At 42.3% G+C, this 20,585-nt stretch overlaps 3 protein-coding genes across 6 annotated transcripts; 2 read left to right on the top strand and 1 right to left on the bottom strand.

Moving 5' to 3' along the window:
* Positions 1 to 3,600: 3,600 nt before the first annotated feature.
* Positions 3,601 to 8,103, bottom strand: LOC108108343 (F-box only protein 33). Its single transcript, XM_017216379.2, has 5 exons — positions 7,872 to 8,103; positions 7,111 to 7,266; positions 6,946 to 7,050; positions 6,071 to 6,887; positions 3,601 to 6,009 (listed from the first exon to the last, which is right to left on the bottom strand). Exons 1-5 carry the CDS (start codon positions 8,012 to 8,014, stop codon positions 5,896 to 5,898), a joined length of 1,335 nt encoding a protein of 444 aa, XP_017071868.1. The 5' UTR covers positions 8,015 to 8,103; the 3' UTR covers positions 3,601 to 5,895.
* Positions 8,104 to 8,585: 482 nt separating this feature from the next.
* Positions 8,586 to 9,939, top strand: LOC108108320 (cytochrome c oxidase assembly protein COX18, mitochondrial). The gene is made up of 2 exons (XM_017216348.1): positions 8,586 to 9,117; positions 9,172 to 9,939. Exons 1-2 carry the CDS (start codon positions 8,653 to 8,655, stop codon positions 9,760 to 9,762), a joined length of 1,056 nt encoding a protein of 351 aa, XP_017071837.1. The 5' UTR covers positions 8,586 to 8,652; the 3' UTR covers positions 9,763 to 9,939.
* On the top strand, positions 9,801 to 20,477 carry LOC108108319. Of its 4 annotated transcripts, none has more exons than XM_017216345.1 (17): positions 10,007 to 10,288; positions 10,491 to 11,268; positions 11,429 to 11,662; positions 11,717 to 12,187; positions 12,250 to 12,756; positions 12,897 to 13,139; positions 13,201 to 13,668; positions 13,727 to 15,670; positions 15,734 to 16,198; positions 16,256 to 16,525; positions 17,729 to 18,316; positions 18,376 to 18,767; positions 18,833 to 18,988; positions 19,052 to 19,832; positions 19,891 to 19,983; positions 20,082 to 20,165; positions 20,232 to 20,477. In XM_017216345.1, exons 2-17 carry the CDS (start codon positions 11,040 to 11,042, stop codon positions 20,366 to 20,368), a joined length of 7,062 nt encoding a protein of 2,353 aa, XP_017071834.1. In that variant the 5' UTR covers positions 10,007 to 10,288; positions 10,491 to 11,039; the 3' UTR covers positions 20,369 to 20,477. The 4 variants fall into 4 exon arrangements, with proteins under 4 accessions (XP_017071832.1, XP_017071834.1, XP_017071833.1 ...); XM_017216344.2 differs by having other exon boundaries at positions 10,042 to 10,288; positions 10,491 to 11,022; positions 11,074 to 11,268; positions 16,256 to 18,316; XM_017216343.1 differs by having other exon boundaries at positions 9,801 to 10,288; positions 16,256 to 18,316.
* Positions 20,478 to 20,585: the final 108 nt, after the last annotated feature.

The following is a 20,585-nucleotide window of genomic DNA, read 5'->3' on the forward strand; positions in this document are numbered from 1 at the left end:
GTAAATAGTTAAGTGATTTTCAAAGCAATTTGGCCGCTAATTTATACAGATTGATTGCACTATAAATGGCAATTTCCACACCACATGCACTTGTTGGACTGACACCAAAACTGAATCACCCACCGACCTCGAAAAGTGCAACAAATGACGTCGCCGTAAGGCAATGTGAAAATCGAGCGCCTCGCTCATCAGAAAAGTACATACATTAAGTTCCAGAGAGTCTGAGCTAGAGCTCAATTAAGAACCGAGACACAGAGATAAAAAACAGTCAAACCGTCGGCGAACCACCAGCAAAAAGACAGCTGGGAAAACATGCCGGCATTATTCAAGGTTTATTTATAAACAAAGCGCGCATGGATGTGCGAATGCAAAATGCAGAATGCCAAATTCGCAGAACGTTGAGCGCCGCGAGGCACGTGAAGTCGCGACTTTTGGGCATTCGGCCAGAGATGGGACATGGCACACTGCAAAAACTGGATCTTAAGTTTGGTTGAATTTTTAAATTTAATATTGGCGTGCCTTAAGTTTAGTTTTTTTTATATCTAATTGGTTATGGCATTTGCTAAGATGTTTGTATTTTAAATTAATACGAAATTGTTTTCCGTGCACTGCAGATCAATTTGGGCAAAGGGGTATTTTTTGTGCACCGGATGGCGCCCATCGGTCGAAAGGGTTCTAAATTTAGACCATTCCGACATCGATCAATTATGACTGTTTTCCGCACTGTTTGCTAGCCCCTGAGCTTTGTTTATTCCACGGATTTGTGCAAAAGCTAGCAAAATTCGCCAAACACCTCCGTCTGCGTTTGTTTTCTTTAGCACACGCGGCGTATGAGCAATCTCCGTTGGCAGACACACATACACAGTGATAGTTACGTCACACTAGGCGAATGAGTGGGTGGATGTGAATAATGATGGGTGGGTGAGTAAGAAGAGTCATTCACACAGCACAGTTGCAGCATGCCACACATAATAAACAACTTGGGGCTTGCAGCGTGACCCCTTCTGCGTGCACTCACCTTTTTGTGTGCCTCTGTTGGGTAATAAAAACGACTAGAAAAAGTTGCAAGTGGTTGTCCGGAGGGTTCCCCTTCGTTCTTTTCGTGTATCAAAAGGTTCGTTTCGTTTAAATGCTTCACAGCTGGTCAAATATCGAAGACTTTGTGTTCGATTCTGTGGTGCTGTTTGATTTTGAGTAAAAGTATAAAATTAATTTTCTCTCGACTGGCCCTCTGGCTGTTGAATGCTTCTTTCAAATTTTTTAGACTGTCGTGCTCCGTGCGAAAATCGACTGCTCAACTGGCGGCAAAAGCGACGAGACTACGGACAACGACGGCGTTCGAATGAGAGAGCCAACGATGAGAACGAAGGGGAGCACGGAGAGCGCCGACGCCAATGTTTCCTAGCTGCACTTGCGAAGCTTTTCTCACGAGATTCGTCCCCCAACGAAACCCGCGGGTTCTGTGCCAGATACACCAGAAAAAACTTAAAGATTATATATCCAAAATATCAATATCCAAAAATTTAAAGATGAAATCGAGTTGGAATCAGAATTGTAATATTTTATGTTTCCTTTAACATCTTAAGGAATTTATTCTTTTTTAATAATTACTTTCTAAATTTCTGTCAGTTTTTATTAATATAAAATCCGATTAAAATTTCAATTTTATTTTTAAATTTTGCCGGATAATAATAAACCAAATGTAAGTACTTTATTTCCAGTGTATCCTTTGGATATTTATTTGCGTGTACTCTTCGATTCGTGTTGTTACTCATACGCTTACGCTATGCGAACGCAATGTGTCAATAATCGAGCTGAACCTGACCAAAAGGCTGCCTAATCAATAAACGAAACATTTAAAATAGAATTTGTTCTTTGGTAACAGTTTTGGGGGCATTGGACGAGTCACACCTGAATCGGGCGCAATCAGTTCGGTGTTTACTGTCTTTATGGCTAACTGCATCGGTTGGCCTTGGCCAAAACTATCACATTTCATGGAACAAGGGCTGCTGACGCCTTTCGCCGGTTGTCTGTCGTAGGCAAACAAGACTTGATAATAAACACGACCATACCGTCCAGTCATTCATTCAACAGCGCTATCTTTTCTGCAAAGCCCACTTAATTGGTTCGCTTGATTGCTCTTATCGCTTGCCGGAGCCGCTGCAGTTTGAGAGCCACTGGCGACGGATGAAATGCAATGGCACGCGCCCAGAATCCGTGGACAGGTTGCATAACGATACGTGCAGCCGCTTACATAACCGCAGCGGCAGCAAGTTATCCAGCCAGCCAGCGAAAAACAAGGTCAAAAGTTCAAGGACTGAGAAAAAGCTCCCAACATCCTGAGCGCTTGCGTTGCTCAACGGAAGTTGTCGCGAGTGTTGGTGTTTTGTTTTTGTTGACATTTCGTTTATATTTTTTTAAATTATGTACTTTTAATCAGATGCCTTCGGGTTCCATTGGCATATTGTATAACGCCACCCACGAAGTATGCAACGCATATAATAAAGCTTTGAGGATTATATTCAAAATATTTTCCTTCCCTGCCATAAAACTCATTTTCCCTTCAAATTTCAAACGTTTTTATTGGTTTTTCAATTGAATGCATTTTGTTTTCTACGCTTTAATTGGTTTATATTTATTGTTTGCCTTAAATCGTAATGATATTGCATATGCCACACAAACTGTTGTTGGCCTGTTTTCTTTTTGCTTTTATTTTTTTAAATATATTTAAGCTTTAAAATCTTGCAGAAATCATAAACATGGCAAATCAAATGGAAATTGACATTAAATAAAAGGTTTGCTTTATATTTAAAGCTATGTGCACTTTTTTATGTGTGTGGTTCTACTACATTTTAGATATATATTTTAACATTTGATTTCTTCTCTATTGAATTTTAAATCTTCCTGATTCGATATCAATCAATGATATCCCGCATGCTGTTGTTTCTCTTAAACACTTCGGTTCAAAACTTTGGTTCCCCTCTTCCTTTAACATCCTTCAACTCCGCTAAGCTAACTACTACTGGATCTGATTCGATCTTATCTTGGGCCATATCCGATGGTCCTTCTCCTGGTTTTCTCGATTTTCGATAGGTTGTTAACATTCTTTTTTGTTGGTCGCACACGTTTCGAATTGGCTTGTCTGTAGTTTTTGTAGTTTAATGTGTCGGTGTTATCTTTGTGTGTTGTCGGTTGTTGTTTGCCTTTTTGTTGGATTTTGTTATATCACAGCTCTCTTCACTTTTGCTCTTTTAACTTTTAAGCATAACTTGCATATACATATATAAACATTGTTGTTAATGCACGGCTGTATCTTATCGTCTTTTCATTTCTAACCCTCATCATCATCAGCCGATGTCATAATTGTTGTTCCCCTGAATTTAAAGACATCGGGCAATAATCTACATACATATATTAACACCCTGGCCTCTTGTTGTTGTTCTCGATCAACACTTATCTTAAACTTGGTTGTTTGCCTCATGTTCCGTAGTGTTGCTACTGGATCAGTACATACGTGAGCATAAATCGCATTGGTTTCTTGTGTTTGTGGAATGGTTTACAAAATTGTTTTTCGGTCTCTTCGAATTTAAATACAATAAATGGCATATAAAATATATATTTGTTTTTGTAGTAAGTATACAAAAAGAACGTTACTCATATACAGCAGCGTTGGAAGTGACTCTAGTATAACAGAAAAACTTAATACTTGATTTCATTTACGTTGATTGTAATTGAATGAATCCATTGATTGACGGCCTCCTAACAATTTATAAAGGCTGGATATTAAGCTAACGATCTAACCAAGCTCTATTCCATAGCAAAACGATACTTTAATTCGGTCTTTTTTGCGATATAGATGAATTTTTTCTTTTCTTAAATAATAAAGGTTGCTGTTTCTTAAATGTGCTTCCGAATTGATAGGTTTTGATTATGTTAAGGAAACTCGGGTGTCGAATTGCCATGAAATAGAGCCTTTATATGCCCTATATCCCCCATTAATCGGGCCCTGGCTTTCCAATGCTGACTACCGTTCTCATTGCTTCGATCGTGCAGTATCTTTGGTCGCATTTTGCACGGTATGTTGTTCTTGGAAGCAGCATGACACTTTTATCACATTTGTTGTTGGTTGTTGTGTTGGTACGTACTAGACTTAAATTAAATGCACAGCCACACAAAAAAACAGGTCTGCTAACATAATTTTGGGGCGCGGATTTCAAATCCCTTGCTAACCCTTAACACTGTTTTTTGATTAACTTTCTGTGGCCGTGTTACAGTTGCTCTTTAGCTGTTTTGACATACATTCTTACATTGCATCGTTTTACACACATTTTTGCACTTGTTTCTTTTTTTTACAAATTAATATTCGCTATTGCAGTTGATAACAAAAATTATTACACGCATTGGTTACATTTAGATACATACAAATATAGATGGTCGATTGGATATTAGTTGTAAGAGTTGTCTTTGAGATCGCATTTTGTTTGCGCCTGCTTGTCCCAGAGACCCAGTGCCATCCTCCGCGTTGCTCTGACAACGAAGCCAACACCCTCGTCGCGATTTTCTTAATCGTTCAGTCTTCTGTTTCAATAGATTTTGTGTTTGTTTAGATTGTTAGATTTGAGCAAGTACTTTGTGTTGTTGTTGTTGTTCTGTTGTTCATTAAATGCTCAGCATGATCTTCAGGTACCATTGTTGTTGTTGTTGTTGATGTTGTCATTGTTGCTGTTGTACTTTGTTGGTCGGCAAGCAACTCCGGGGAGGATGAGCCGTGGCTCGTGACAACACGCTGCTGTTTTGTGCAAACATAGGTTAATTATATAGTACATAGTTGTATAAATTAATGCCTGTGCTATGAAATACTTAAAAGTTGGGTTTTTTTTAGGGTCTTACAATTGCCTGGCTTTCTGGCCCGTTACTCTGGCCACAACGCATTTACCACACACGACAGCTAATTTAGCTCTTTTTGGCTATTACAATACATATATATCTGTGTGGTGTTTTGTATTTTGCTTACAATTTTGCTTTGCTGTTGCTGGTAATATCACTTTAAACTACACAAATGGCGGCGCTTAGCTAACGAGGATCGAAATCTCGTTGTTGTTACATTTGCTTATTTTGTTGTTTGTTGGTTTATCACAATAGAGCGCCGGACTCCGTACTTAATCACACTACTACAAAGGTTAACAATTTGTGCCAATTGAGTTTTGAGCGAACAATTTGACATTGGTCGTAGTTTTGGTTTTACAAACATTTTTCAACACTTTTGTTTTGTTACTTTTAAACTTAGCTAACTAGACAATTCGCATAACAATTTGTTGTTGTCGTTTTTGTTTTGTTTTGTTTTGTATGAGAGTTGGTGTCGTAATTGCTTACACTGGCTTGCACTTGCACTTTCGTCTGCATTCGGTTTTGCATTTCGTTTGAATCACAGTTGTTGTTGCTTATAAAATGATGTTTCTCTAGCAGGTTTCAACAAACTCGTCTCGCCCCTTTACATAATTACATAAATTTGTGAAGTGCTGAAGTCTTTTGCTTTGCTCCTAACATGCATCTTCCTCTTGATCTGTCGCTATTTGACTAACAAACTAGGGCTAATAGCGCTTTTGATTACATAGATTAACAACTTAGGAAATTTAACTTCTATAAAATGCTTGCCAATCAAAAGGTTTGGTTTACATATACAAATTTTGACAACTTAGTATAACGATTGAATTTTCTTTTTTGCTTACATATCTCTTTTGGGTTTTCTTTTAGCTACGTAATTAGGTTTTGCAATTTTTCAATTAATTTCTATGCGCTCGAGTTGATCACGTGTCATGTTTGCCTTTCTTTAGTTCACTTGGTAACTTTGCTTGAATTTTTGGTTATTTTTGAGTGAGTTCCTAACTTGACCACTTACTGACTGAGATCCTGGCGCAGCATTTCGTACACGAATTGATCGCGTAGCGATGACGGTATGTTGTTAGGGTCGATGGGTGACCACTGTTGTCCCAGCAAGGTGCTTATTTCCTGTGACATAATCAAAGACACGTTTATTTACATGGATATTTAAAGCCATAAAAACACTGACCTCATTGTAGGCATTCATAGATGCAGCTCCGGACCAATCAATCATGGAGACCTCCAGACGCTTAAGCTGCCGACCCCGAAGCCTGGCGATGCCAACGATGTTGTGCGGTTCCATTGAGTAGCCATGCACCACGATCTCCTCCAGCTGCTTGCAGCGCCATGCCATCATTATAAAGGGATCCTGGCGCTGGAAGCGGTGGCGAGCGTAGTCCATGTGGTTGAAATGTTTGTACATTGAGTCCACATAATGAATACTGCGCAGCGTTTCGCTATGATGCACTGACATCCACTCCAGGGCTTCTTCGTTCATTTGTTCGCAGAAGAGCAGTCGGACATGGGTAACAGGCATGTTTCTACGAAGGACGCGATGCTGCAGTAATTCGATGGCCTCATAGGCGTACACAAGAGTCAGCACCAACTCAATGCTTGAAAAATGGTCCGAAAAATGGGACCAGGCCGTCTCCGACACTTCGGGATGTTCCTCGCTATCCAGACCGTGCACCACGATGAGCAGTTTCCGCAGTGGTAGCACCTGGATAGTGTGAAGCAGTTCGTCTGATAGTGTGTCGTAGTCCAGGGAGAGCACCTGTAGGGATGCGCACTTCTGCAGCAGTGTCGTGTCGAGTGAGAGAATGGGATAATGACTAGGATCGTATTTAATGCTGGCCAGCGTTAATTGCATCAGTTCCTGGGGCTTGCCCATGGACTTAAGGAAGTCATGGCCGTAGTATGTGAGGGCTTCGATGGCCCCAAGATCTAGAAGCTGGCAGGGCTGGCGCGTGCGACTCAGAAAAAGCTTCAGGGGCTCTACAAAGCATCTGTAAATGTTTCTTTATAATTAAAATTTCAAAGTAATTTATTTCAACTGAAACATACTGTTCGATGGCCAACAACTGATCACTGTGCATACTGCCGATGGCAACAAGACCCGCGTTGTGGGTTTGAAAACGCAATCTCTGGATGTTATCACAGCGTGCCACTCTGTGGAGATACAAAGAAAGATTAGGCTACATATTTCTTGTCATTTTCAAGTATACTTACTTGTATAGAAGTCGTCGCATCTTCTGAATGTGAAATGCATTTTGAAAATCGAAGACTACAATCAGTTCCCGGGTCAAATTGGCCATGGAACGATGGAAGAAAGCCAACTGATCATCGCGTGCCAAATCCAATTGAAAGCGGAAGGTTCTAAAGTAGCTGGAGTGGTTAAATAGAAAGACATTTATTAAATTTAATTTATATTTTACTATATAGTAAACTTAGTTAAAGTTAATTTTAAATATTTTTTATTTGAACTATACATTTATAGAAATTAAGTTAAAAAGAAAGTTCTAAAAATAAAACTAAAAATTCGTATAACTAAATGAAATTAAGCAGAAGAGGAAATTACACAAAGGTAATAAAAATAAATGTCTTTTTCGCAATCACAACGATCGCAATAAACAGCTTGTTTTGATCGGTTCAATTAGTTTAATTAATTGCTGTTATTGGCAGGGGGATTTCCTCTTATCGTGGACTTTCCCCTTTTTTCAACACTAACGTAAACAAATGGTTTTGAGGTGCTTGCCCCATACATTGAAACATTGCCAAATGCGTCGAATGAAAACATCCAATAATTGTGAGGTCTACAATTTGTTCATGGTAGCACAGATGTTTTTTCTGTGCTTCATTAAACCATGACTATAATATAAGGGGTAAAAACAAAGGAAATATACCCAATAAGAACCGAAATTTATCATTTTAGCCACATATACAAAAACACGCATACACACACAGACGCACCCATACTCCCACCAACTTACCGTTTTCGAAAGAAGGAAAGTCTCCAGGAACAACAAACACTCGCTGCCGACCGACGATCCTCGGGATCCAAATGGTCGAATATCCGATTTAGTGCCACCGCTGGTAAATTGTGCCATTCTGGTTGGCGTTGGCTAAAACTCATTACTCGAATTAAATATTAATTGCGCTTCAAACAATGAAAAGTTGCAAGTGCAGCCGAGTGTGCTGCACGATTTAAAATGCCAAATTAGAGTGACTGTCGCACAATGTTACCAAAATAACAAAATTTAGAAACTAAATAATAAATAAATAAAACAAAATTTTAGTTCCACCACATAAATTTTGAAAAATACATTTGTTAATAAACATTGCATGTATTTGTATTAAGTCCAGGCATTTTAAGCCGGCTAAGTTAATTGGCAATTTCGACATTTAAATATGATTAATAGAGCAAAGCAATTGTATATTCTTCGTCCCTTACATTACTACAAAACATAATCCTATTATCTTCTAATATTACTCAAATAACCTTCAGTTATAAAATTATCCTTTTAAATGTTTTCTTATTATATTATAGACCTAAATTCAGAATGATTTTATTTGGTTTGTGCAATTTACAAAGGCTATTAAGGGTTAAAGCTGTTTACCAATATGGTGTATTTGGCGCTAGTGATATTCGGTCAAACTGTTACTAGCAGTGGTATGTTAACAATCAGCTGTTATTCTCTGTTATGTTTAACAGAGGCTTCTGTAATATTTTTTAGTTGTTTACGTCGATTGGTTTTTATTTATTTATTTAAAATGGCAGCTTTGCTGCTCATGCGTGCCTGCAGAAGGCCAACAATAGCTGGGACATATAACTATATTTATCCAGTTACGGCAACTGCAAACAACACGTACAATCATCGCCTTGCGTCAACAGAAGCGGCAAGCGCTGCTGCTCAATTGGCAAACGCCGGTGGATTGGTGGGATTCTGGCAGACTTTGTCCAACAGCACGCCAGTGGCCTATATGCAAGATGTGCTTATTAAAATACATGACTACAGTGGCTTGCCTTGGTGGGCATCCATCGTCCTGTCGACATTCCTCTTCCGAAGTGTTGTTACCCTGCCACTGACCATTTACCAGCATAAGATCACAGCCAGAATCGAGAAAATAGCATTAGAGATGCCCGCCATTGTAGAGGAACTAAAAAAAGAGGCGGCCATAGCTAAGCAAAAATTCAAGTGGAGCGAAAAGCAGACGCAGATCGTTTACCGACGTTCGGTTTGTATTAATTAAATCGTTTTCGATGCACTTCTAATATGCACTTTCTTTTAGATCAAGAAGCAGTGGCAGAAATTGATAGTCCGGGATAACTGTCATCCCATGAAGACCATGATTGTGCTGTGGGGCCAGATTCCCTTGTGGATCTTTCAGTCGGTAGCGCTCCGAAATTTAGTCTACATGCTGCCAGATCCCATGTCTATTCAAGCTCAAATTGTAACCACCGAAATGACGATTGGTGGTTTTGGTTGGATACCGAATCTGACAGTGGTGGACAATTCATATATCCTGCCCGTAACCTTAGGTCTCATCAATTTGGCCATCATCGAAGTGCAATCCATGTCCAGAACGCGTCCTGCCACCCGCTTTCAGAGCATAGCCAACAATGTTTTCCGCGGTCTGAGTGTTGTAATGGTTCCAGTCGCCTGTACTGTGCCCTCAGCTTTGTGTGTTTACTGGGTAGCATCAAGTAGTTTCGGCCTTGCGCAAAATCTTCTGATCCTCTCACCGGATGTGCGACGATCTGTGGGAATTCCCAAGACGCAAACAGAACTAAGCCAGCCGTACGATTTGATCTGGCAAAAAATACAGCAGAGACTTCGACTGGTCGAGGGGCCACCGGCTGATAAGCCAGCAGCCAAATGATCTAGTCCCATAGACATAATCGCTTAGTTTTATTTAGGTAAGAAGTTGAGTTTGTTTTATGGTTTATATAAATATAGACAACCCTTAAATGCAACTGCGCCACTGTAAATCATCATCATCATAATGATCATCATCTCGATTTCTCTGAAGCAAATAAACGAGTGAAAACCCCCAAAAGACATGCAAACAAAACAACAAGCGATAAGACAGTAAGATTACAACCCAGATAGTGGTCCACTCAATTGGATCGGCGTCAGACGAGAACATAAACGTCGGCTGAGATAGAGATTCATCCCGAGTCCAATTGATTCCGTGATCTGTTCGTGAGCCTCAGTTGAGCCTGAATTTCGGACGAGATCACAACGAAATATTTAAGCGCGTTTCGTAAAAACATAATTGACTTGTTATCAGTATCGTTGAAATATAAGGAATAAAATTTTATTATTTGAGATTATAAAAAAAAAACGATAAACTGAAAATGGCCAAGTGGCTGCTTGGCATTTGGCTGGCGATCCTGCTAGTGGATGTTAGTAAAAAATGTGATTGTGTTTTACAAAATAGTTGAATTCTAATTTCGGTTTTATTGGATATTTTTTTATGCTTAAATTATAAACTGTCCAAAAATTAAGCATTTGCTTGCTAATTGGCATCGATTATAAGCAATTGATAAATATCGTTTTGTAATAGTTCAATATTCAATAATGATTTCGTAATTACTGCTTTGACAGAGACCCGGCGCGAAAGCTTATCGAAATGGCTACCAGTCGGAGCAAGTCGGGTTATCAGCAGCAGGGCAGGGGCAATCAAACTACGGAAGCGAGCAGCAGCAGCCTATTTACCAGCGGGATTCGGCATGCCCGCCGTATTTTTCGGGCCGAGTGGCATATCCCCACGACTGTCATCGTTTTGTGAATTGCTACAATGGCAGTCCCACCATTCAGACATGTGGAACCGGAACGCTTTTTAATACCAGGACCCTGGCCTGCGATCATTCCAGCAATGTGGTTTGCTCATCAGAGGAAACGAAACCTACTCGACTAGGACGGCTAAGTCAGTTTGATGGTAAACCGAAATGCCCACCGGGAGTGAATGGCTTGCATCCGCATCCGACTGATTGCACGAAGTTTCTAAACTGCGCTAATGGCCAAGCATTTATAATGGACTGCTCGCCGGGAACTGCTTTTAGTCGAGCATCTCTGGTCTGTGTACACAAGGATGTGGCAAATTGTGGAACAGGAGGAGCAGAAACTTCGGATCATGGTGCGTATAAGTGATAAATGTTTTTAGATCTTACACTAACACCCGGGTTAGACTATCCTGAAGTGCCAGTGGATGGATTGGGTTGTCCCCCAGGCACACGTGGCCGTCGACCCCATCCCCACGACGTGTATAAATTTCTTCAATGCGGTATCGGTGTTAAGGCTCAGGTTGAGCAGTGTCCTCAGGGAATGATCTTCGATAGCTCCAGTTTGGTATGTGTGAATTCTGACCCCTCTCGGACCTCTTGTAAGTTTTATTCCTTATCCTTATCCCTACTGCTTGGCCTGCCTCGGTTCATCTGCTTACTCATTTGGGTTTATTTTCTCATACAACGCGTTTCATGCTTTTATTTGCTTTTTAGCATTTCTTAATCGTCTCTATTCCTAATCATTTTGAAATTGTATAGATCTCGCCTTTGCTGAGGTCAATTATCTCATGTGTCCAATAGGAGCTGTGGGCCTATTTGCCCATCCTTTCGATCAGACAAAGTTCCTTAACTGTAAGGATGGTAAGGTGGCTGTGCAAAGCTGCCAGCATAATTATGTGTTTAGTATATCGAGAGGCTACTGTCAGATCAAAACACTATTGGCCTACAGTGACTACGTGTCTTTAATCATATCCCAGACCAACTATGAGTACTGTAAGTTAATTGATTTTCTGTTTATAATTGAAATTCACCAACAAATTTAATTAGCATTAATTTTAAATGCCTGTCCTTTCGGCGTCAATGGGATCCACTTATATCCCTATGATGCTGAAAAGTATGTTCAGTGCTCATCAGGTGGAAGGATGTCTATCATAAGCTGTGGTCCACACAAGGCCTTCAGTGTCTCGCAAAGATCTTGTCTCTCAAGACAGGTAGTGCAAATCACTGATCGTGTCAAGTTTTGGGAAGAAATCCAAGTTCAGACAACGGTTGTTTCCCAAAACAATAATAGACAAGGGCGGCTGTCTCCAAGTATATCGTGTCCACATAATGTCGAGAAGAACTACGCATATCCATTCCATGCTGGACACTATATCAAGTGCCAGAATGGAGTCTTAGAGATTGTCTGTTGTCCCACTGGGCAGGTTTATAGCTTGTCCCAAAGACGGTGTTTAAGTCGAAATTATCTCCAAGTTCATGACTACCTGGATTACCAATATATCAGTAATGATTTTTCGAGTAAGTTCGTAAGGAGTTTTATTCCGGATTTTTAGGACTAGAAAGGTTATTTTCCTTTACAGCTGAATTCATGGTGGATCGATCGACTCTGACTTGTCCTCCCAATATCCAAGGATACTATCTACATCCCTTTGATTGCACAAAGTTCGTTAGTTGCTACAATCAACAAACTTTCATCGAGAGCTGCCCGACGGGAAAAATCTTCAGTTTCTCCAATCAGAAATGCGTTCCAAAAGAGGAATGCAAGGGTTCCACCGATCATGTTGAATACTTGATCGAGACCACGGTTATCACCACCTATGAGGAGAATGGACCTAAACACGAAAATATTGGGGATTTAACTTGCCCAACTGGATCCTCTGGACCTTATCCTCATCCCTTCGATTGCACAAAGTTTTTACAATGTTCCAATGGACAAACTTTTATACAGAAATGTGGACCTGGAACTGCTTTCAGCACAGCCATTAAAAATTGCGACTTTATCAATAACGTTGATTGCAGTGCAAGGCACCTTTCTCCCGGTCTAAATCAAGTTAACCATGATAACCAAGGACCATCACAATCACCTAGTAAGTTGGATTTAAAGGACTCCTGTGCTTGCTTAGCTTATCTCACCAGCTTTTTCATTTTGGGTTTTGGCTATTCATTTTGCTAATCATTTTGAGCTTGCCTTTTAAGATTACAAAATAATGCTTAAATGCTTTTCTAGACCCTTCTTCCCCAACTGCCGGGCACCTGTCAGATATTTCGTGTCCATCCGGGGTGAACGGTCAATTTGTTCACCCCTTTGATCAAACAAAGTTTTTCCTTTGTCTGGCTGGTAAACTGACGGTTCAAAGCTGTCAGCCCCTTTATGTCTTTAGCATATCCAAGGGTAGCTGTCAGCCCAAGACCCAGTTGGTCTACAGCGACTATGTTAGATATATAGTCTCTCAGATCAGCATTGAGCAGAGTAAGTTCACTCCTACAAGCACATTTTTCTTTGCATATTTCTGAAAATTTAAATCAATCAGCTCTGAATCTCATTGCTTGCCCGGACGGCACCAATGGTATTCATCCTTATCCCTACGATGCTGGCAAATATGTACGTTGTTCTGAAGGCCAGCTGTCTGTTCTAAGCTGTGGACCGCAAGCTGCATTCAGTGTAGTTAATCAAGCTTGTGGCCCGAGTAGTCAGATAGACAGGCAAGATCGTGTAAAGTTCTGGGAGGAGTTGGTGATCCAGACTACAACAACTGATACCAATTTGGATAATCAGTATGATACGATTCCACTCAGTTCGTGCCCAGCTTCTTTGCAGGGAAACTACACCTATCCATTTGATTCTAATAAATTTGTTAACTGTCAGAATGGGCGTTTGACTATTCGTAAGTGTCCTCAAACGGCTGTCTACAGTTTACCTCGACGCCAATGTATTTCTGATGATCTTCTTGTAACCGTCGAATATCTGGATCATGGCTACATATTTAAACTATTTTCGAGTAAGCTCTTTGTCACGAAACCTTTAAGTGAATACTAGGTGATCATTCCCATTTGCAGATTCCCTAACCGAGGATTTTTCAACGTTGGTTTGTCCTACTGAAGCCGAGGGTTTTCACTTATATCCTTTTGATTGCACTAAGTATCTGATATGCAAGAATAAACAAACACATGTAGCAAGCTGTAAGCAAGGTGAAGCATTCAGTATATCCCAGAGAAGTTGTGTCCTTATAGATGAGATAACCTTACTCAATGATCACGTGGAGTGTTCTGAGGAGGAGAGTGAGGAAGAAGAGTCGGAAGAAGATAGAGGATACGCACCGGATGGAGTTCAGCAAACATCTGGAAAGTATCAGCAACCGTCTCAAAGCAGTGAAGGTCGCAACCCACCCCATCAACCTAATGGTGGTTACCAGCAACCTTCTCAAGGGTATGGAGATTATCAGTCACCATCCCAAGCAAGTGGAGGTTATCAACCACCCTACCAGCCTAATGGAAGTAACCGACCAACTTCTCCAAATGGAAGACCTCACCAACAACCATCTTCTCAACCTGGTGGAGAATACCAACCCCATATAAATAATGGAGGCTACCAACCATCTTTCTCAACTAATTGGCAGCCTAATCAAACACATGGAGCTTACCTGCCACCTTCCCAAGCTAGTGGAGGTTACCAACCACCTTACAACACTAATGGAAGTAACCAACCAACTTCTCAGAATGGAAGACCTCACCAACAACCAACCTCTCAGCCTAGTGGAGTTTTCCAGCCCCCATATGCGACCACTGGAGGCTACCAACCTTCTCCAACTGCTTGGGGTAACCAGCAGTCTAATCAAACACATGGAGGTTACCAGCTTCCTTCCCAAGCTATTGGAGGTTATCAACCGCCCTATAACACTAATGGAAGTTACCAACAACCTTCTTTTCAACCAAGTGGAGTTTACCAGCCGCAATATGCAACTAATGGAGGCTCCCAACCATCTTCTTCATATGATTGGGGTTACCAGCAGCCAAATCAAACACATGGAGTTTACCAAACCCCTTCCCAACCCTACCCTTCTCCACCCTACAACACTAATGGTCACCAACCATCTTCTAATGAAACATATGGAGATCGGACATCATCCCAAATAAATGGAGGTTACCAGATTCCACACCCAACTAATGGAGACTACCAACCATCTTCTCAAACTACCGGGGGATACCAGAAACCTAATATAATATATGGAGACTCTCAATCGCCTTCTTATGTAAGCGGAAGAGTCCAGTCTCAGACTGCTTTGGATTACCAGCAATATAATGACATATATGAAGGTTATCAGCCCACTTCCTATCCTAATGGTGGCTACCAACCAGGCTACAATACCAATGGAAGTTACCAACAATCTCCTCAAAATGGAAGAGACTACCAGCAACCGAATCGAACATATGGAGATCAGACATCTTCCCAAACAACTGGAGGTTACCGACCACCTTCTCAAGCAAGTGGAATTTTCCAGCCTTCTTCCCAAACAAGTGGAGGTTATCAGATCCCATATCCAGCTAATGGAGACTACCAACCATCTTCTCAAATTGGTTGGATTTATCAGCAACAAAATCAAACATATGGAAGCTCCCCTCCTCATTTAAACGGAGGAATCCAATCATCTTCTCATACTACTTGGGGCTCTCAAACGAACGGAGTTCTCCAGCATCCTTCCCAAACCGATCAAGGTTATCAGCCAGCTTCTCGATCGAATGGAGGATATCAGACACCTCCTCAAGTAAACCTTTATCCTAGTTTACCAACTGCTCTGATGTGCCCAGAAAAAGTTAGTGGCCTATTTCCGAATCCTTTCGATGCTACTGGCTACCTGACCTGCATTGAAGGGCACACCCTAGCCAGGCAATGTCAGCCCCTTGATATTTTCAGCATTTCTCAAGGCTACTGCTTGCCGGAGCAGCATGTCGCTAAAACGGATCGTGTGCCGTTTGAAAACAAGCTACTCCCCCAGAATGATCGTGAGTGGGAAACTAGGAAAACTTAGATGGACTAGATCTTTTATTGAGACCTTTTCTTTACAGCCTTGGCATGTCCTAAAGATTTGGTGGGCTTTTTTGCGTATCCTTTTGACTGTTCAAAGTATTTAAGTTGTGGTCCCAACGGCATGGAACTGCTGAGATGCCCGATCGAGCAGCACTACAGTATCTCGCATGGTTTTTGCCAGCCTCTTGACCAGGTTAAACGCGAGGATCGTTTGTACACGCTCAGTGAGCTGCACATAATCTACGAGTGGACGCAACGAATGATGATTGCGGGTGCAGTTACCACATGTCCAGAGGGAATTACCGGAACACTGCCGCATCCGCGATTTGCCACCAAATACATTCGATGTGGTCCAGGCCAGGCCGAGATGTTTGATTGTCCAAGCCCTAAGGTTTTTAGCGTGTCCCGTAGGATGTGCTTGATGGATGATAAGCTACGCAGCGATGATCGAACCGATTATATAGTTCTGGGGGCCTCTGTTTACTGGACAGCTCCCGCTAATGGTTACTAACCTTTGGTGTATGCCTTGCACTTTTTAAGTTTTCTCTCTCTGATTCCAGACAATCGCCAATCGAAATCCTTTGAGACTTCTGGTCTTAATCAATTCGGCAACCAATATACAACGAGGACTACCACCACAACCCGGGTAATTGGAGACCGTTGGACAAATATGAACATGCAGCGACCATCAGGTTTTGGGCTGGACCAAAATCCCCATCATCAGCAGCAACCAGAATACAGTCCGGGTTGGGTTACCCAGGAGATATCATACGTACAGCACGCGCCTGGCCAGAATACCCTATATGTGGAGGGATCCCTGCAGCCGAACCGTAATTATCCTACCTATAAGACTCCATTGGCGCCCATGGCACCCAGCAATACAGGAAAAGTTTATTACGCCCAACCCGTTGAGGAAGATGAACCGGAGCACAAAAGTCCAGTTCCATCGCGTCAAAACTATAGTCGCAGAATTGATTACGGCTCACCCGACAATGGATGGAAGCCCATGCCACCGCTGGCTCCAATGGGTGGACAAAAACCATTAAACTTAGATTACATACCTCATTCCCCTGGTGCCAGGGAACAACAACCCCAAGAGCCTTTGCCTGGACAGAAAACCATTGACCTGGACTATGACGACCAACAAAAACCAGAAGATCCCTTTTATAGACCTCTTCCCTCTCCGGGATCCCCACCACGCTTCTATCCAGATCAGTTGCCCAGTGGATCGAGACCGATTGGTAGACAGCAACCAGTAGACTTTCATCCAGACCAACAAAAGCCTTTGGATCCTTACAATAGTCTTCAGGGTTCGAATATTCCTTCGAGACACAGCCCAAACCCTTTGAGTAATGAGTCCAATCTGTATGGTGGTCTCTTACCTCCCAAACCAGATCCCATCAAACCAACTCTTCCACCCAATCCTTCAACTACTCAGACTCCAACACCACAACTGGCCAACCGACTGCACACCTTTCCCATTTATCCACCTGTGGGTAATGAAACCCCTAATAAGGATCCCAGGCACCCCCACTACAGTCCCTCATATGCCGGAATATCCCACTCTCGGAATGCTTCTTGGGCAAAAATCCCTGTGACTAGTACGACTCCTGATCCTTTCAATCCTGAATTGGGTGAAACCTTTTATGACGAAGATGATTTTTCAACCACGACAACGAGACAGGTATTGGTTCCCCCTCCCTTTGACCATAGGTTTTACAGTCCTCACTCTCAGATTCCCAGTTCTAGTCAAGTCTCTGATCCTAAATCCCAAGCGGCTATGAAAGAGGCCCTCAAACTCATGCTGCGTCCATATTTCAATCATAGTGGTAATGCTCAAGAGAAATTAGCCAAGCAGACTGAGTCAGCAATAGTGTCCGTGATTAGTAGACCTCCAATCACTACGACCACACCGAAGTCCACTACGACAACTTCCACGACACCTAGAACAGACCTCGACTCTGACGCTGAACTGATTAAGGCGGGTGAACAGGAGAGCCTGGATTCCGTTGACGACGACTATGTTTTTCCAGATGCCAGGGAGACGTCCCGTACCGAGCAGACCCTAGATCCCAGTACCACGTACACATCGACCGACTTTCAAAGGAGCACCCGGAGGGCAGAGTTTGACCAAAATACCCCAACTACAACCACAATGAAAAATAATTGGCTTGCGTCTGGTCACAATCGTGATTACCATCGACGTCATCCAAATTTACCCGATCCGTTCTCCAAGCACCATTCTAATCCCCCCTCCCACCAACACCATCCCCATCAACATCATCAGCACAATGCCGACTTCCATCGTCGTCATCCGGAACTGCCCAATCCATTTCCACAAAAGGATGAAACTGGCCAGCAGGAGGAACTCGAAGATGATTGGGAGCTAATGGTCAATCCTAATGCTGAGGAAGTTACTCCCAAATTAGCTGCCCGATCGAGTTTTAACAGAGAATGCGATTTCGATTGCGGCAATGGGAAGTGTCTGAAGATGGACGAGGTCTGCAATGGGCAGAAGAATTGCGATAATGGCAAGGATGAGGTTAACTGTCCGCCATTGGACTACGAGGTGCGTTTGACAGGCGGCGAAACCCCAAATACGGGTCGTATCGAAGTCAAGGGTAAGTGGGTTTTACATTTTTAGATACTTGGTAATACGTAATTGATTCTAATCCTCCAGCGAATGGCCAATGGGGTTATGTGTGTGATGACAAGTTCGGTCTGAAAGATGCAGATGTCGTGTGCCGAGAGCTTGGCTTTCAGATGGGAGCCCAGGAAGTCCGTGGTAGCTCTTATTATCCACCCCCCAACCAGGATTTTAACTACCTGATGGATGAGGTTGAATGTCATGGCAATGAAACCAAGCTTAGCGAGTGCACCTTTAAAGGTTGGGGCATCCACAACTGCGGGGTTGATGAAGTGGCGGGCGTAACCTGCAAGGTTCCAGTGATGAAGTGTCCCAATGACTACTGGCTATGCCACACCTCCAAGGAATGCATCCCACCTGCCTTTGTGTGCGACAATACACCAGACTGCGCCGACAAGTCGGACGAATGCGCAGCCGTCTGTCAGGTCGAGTTTTCATTTAATTTTTGATTTTCACATTTGCTTTATTATAATTCTTGAAATCCCTTTAGGCCCCCGTTCAGTACCGTTTGGAGGGAGGACGCAATTCAAATGAAGGCCGCCTGGAGGTCAAACACCATGGTGTTTGGGGCAGTGTTTGCGATGATGACTTCAACCTGAAGTCCGCACAAGTGGCCTGTAACTCTATGGGGTTCTATGGACCGGCGGTATAAGAAAATTCCAAAGTTTTTTGTATCAAAAATGTTAACCTTTATATGTTTGTCCCACAGAAAATCGAAAAGAACATTTTTGGGAATGGAAACGGACCCATTTGGCTCGATCAAGTGATGTGCTTCGGAAACGAAACCGCCATCGATCAATGTAACCACTGGAACTGGGGAGAGCACAATTGCAACCACACCGAAGATGTTGCTCTGCACTGCACCGCTGGGCCACCACCACGCAGTCAGAAGTATTTCCAGAGCCAACTTAAAGGTGGCATGACAGTTGGCCAAGAAACTGCAGCAAGGACCTATTCCCAAATTGGTCTGTGGGAACGATCCAGCAAGGCACTGCATACCCCTCGTCGTTGCGGAATCTTCAAGGACGATTTGACCGATGAGTATGCCCACCGAGAGGAGCGCGTGGTCAGGGGAAATGTAGCACAGCGTGGTCGTCATCCTTGGCAGGCCACCATCAGGACACGTGGTCGTGGTGGTATCTCCAGTCATTGGTGTGGAGCAGTGGTGATATCCAAACGTCATCTCCTCACCGCCGCCCACTGTTTGTATGGCAATCCCAAGGGAGCATACTTTGTTCGTGTCGGTGATCATTATGCAAATATAGCGGAGAACTCCGAGGTGGATACGTTCATTGAAAATTGGTATACGCACGAGAAGTTCCGCAAGGGAGCCCATATGAATAACGATATTGCTGTGGTGGTATTGAAGACTCCCCTAAGGTTTAACGACTACGTCCAGCCCATTTGCCTGCCGGATAAGAAGTCTGACCTTGTCGAAGGCCGCAAGTGCACTATTTCCGGCTGGGGTTCCATTAAGTCGGGTGTGTCCAGTAAGTGGCTTATAAGTTGGTATTACCCAAATCTAAAATAATATTGATTTTCCACTAGCTCCTGCCCAAGTTCTGGGATCAGCCGAGCTTCCCATTCTGGCCGATAACGTGTGCAAGCAATCAAATGTCTATGGATCGGCCATGTCGGATGGTAAGCTATATAATGATCATTGGACCGTTAAAAATATCTATTTTACCCGTAAAACTAGTTTAAGCAGGAAATAATCTCCATGATCTAATTTATTTTAGGCATGTTCTGTGCTGGCTCCATGGATGAGAGTGTTGATGCCTGCGAAGGTGACTCAGGCGGTCCGCTGGTTTGCTCCGATGACGGTATGAATAGGATTTATTTGTCTTAAGATTATTAATATTTTGAAATTTTAAAATTTATTAATTTAGATGGCGAGACTTTGTACGGTCTTATTTCATGGGGTCAGCACTGTGGCTATAAGAACAGACCGGGTGTCTATGTTCGTGTTAGTCACTATATTGATTGGATCTACGAGAAGATCAATGAGAGCTTGAAACGTCTTTAGGAAAACAGATTTCCCAGCTCTCTAAATTCTACCCTGTTACATGACTTACTACTTTTGTATAAGAATTTTGTAGTTAACTTGCAAATAAAGCAGATTATTTTAAAAAGTATTTGACGCTGGAAAGTTGTAAAGTTTTACATATTTCCATCATAATTTATTTAACCGTGTGAATTTACATCAATCCATTAGCGAATGTGAAGCAGAACTCGTCATTTAT

This window comes from Drosophila eugracilis, unplaced genomic scaffold (assembly GCF_018153835.1).
Source record: "Drosophila eugracilis isolate 14026-0451.02 unplaced genomic scaffold, ASM1815383v1 contig_1825, whole genome shotgun sequence".
In the NCBI taxonomy this organism is placed as follows: Eukaryota; Metazoa; Arthropoda; class Insecta; order Diptera; family Drosophilidae; genus Drosophila; species Drosophila eugracilis.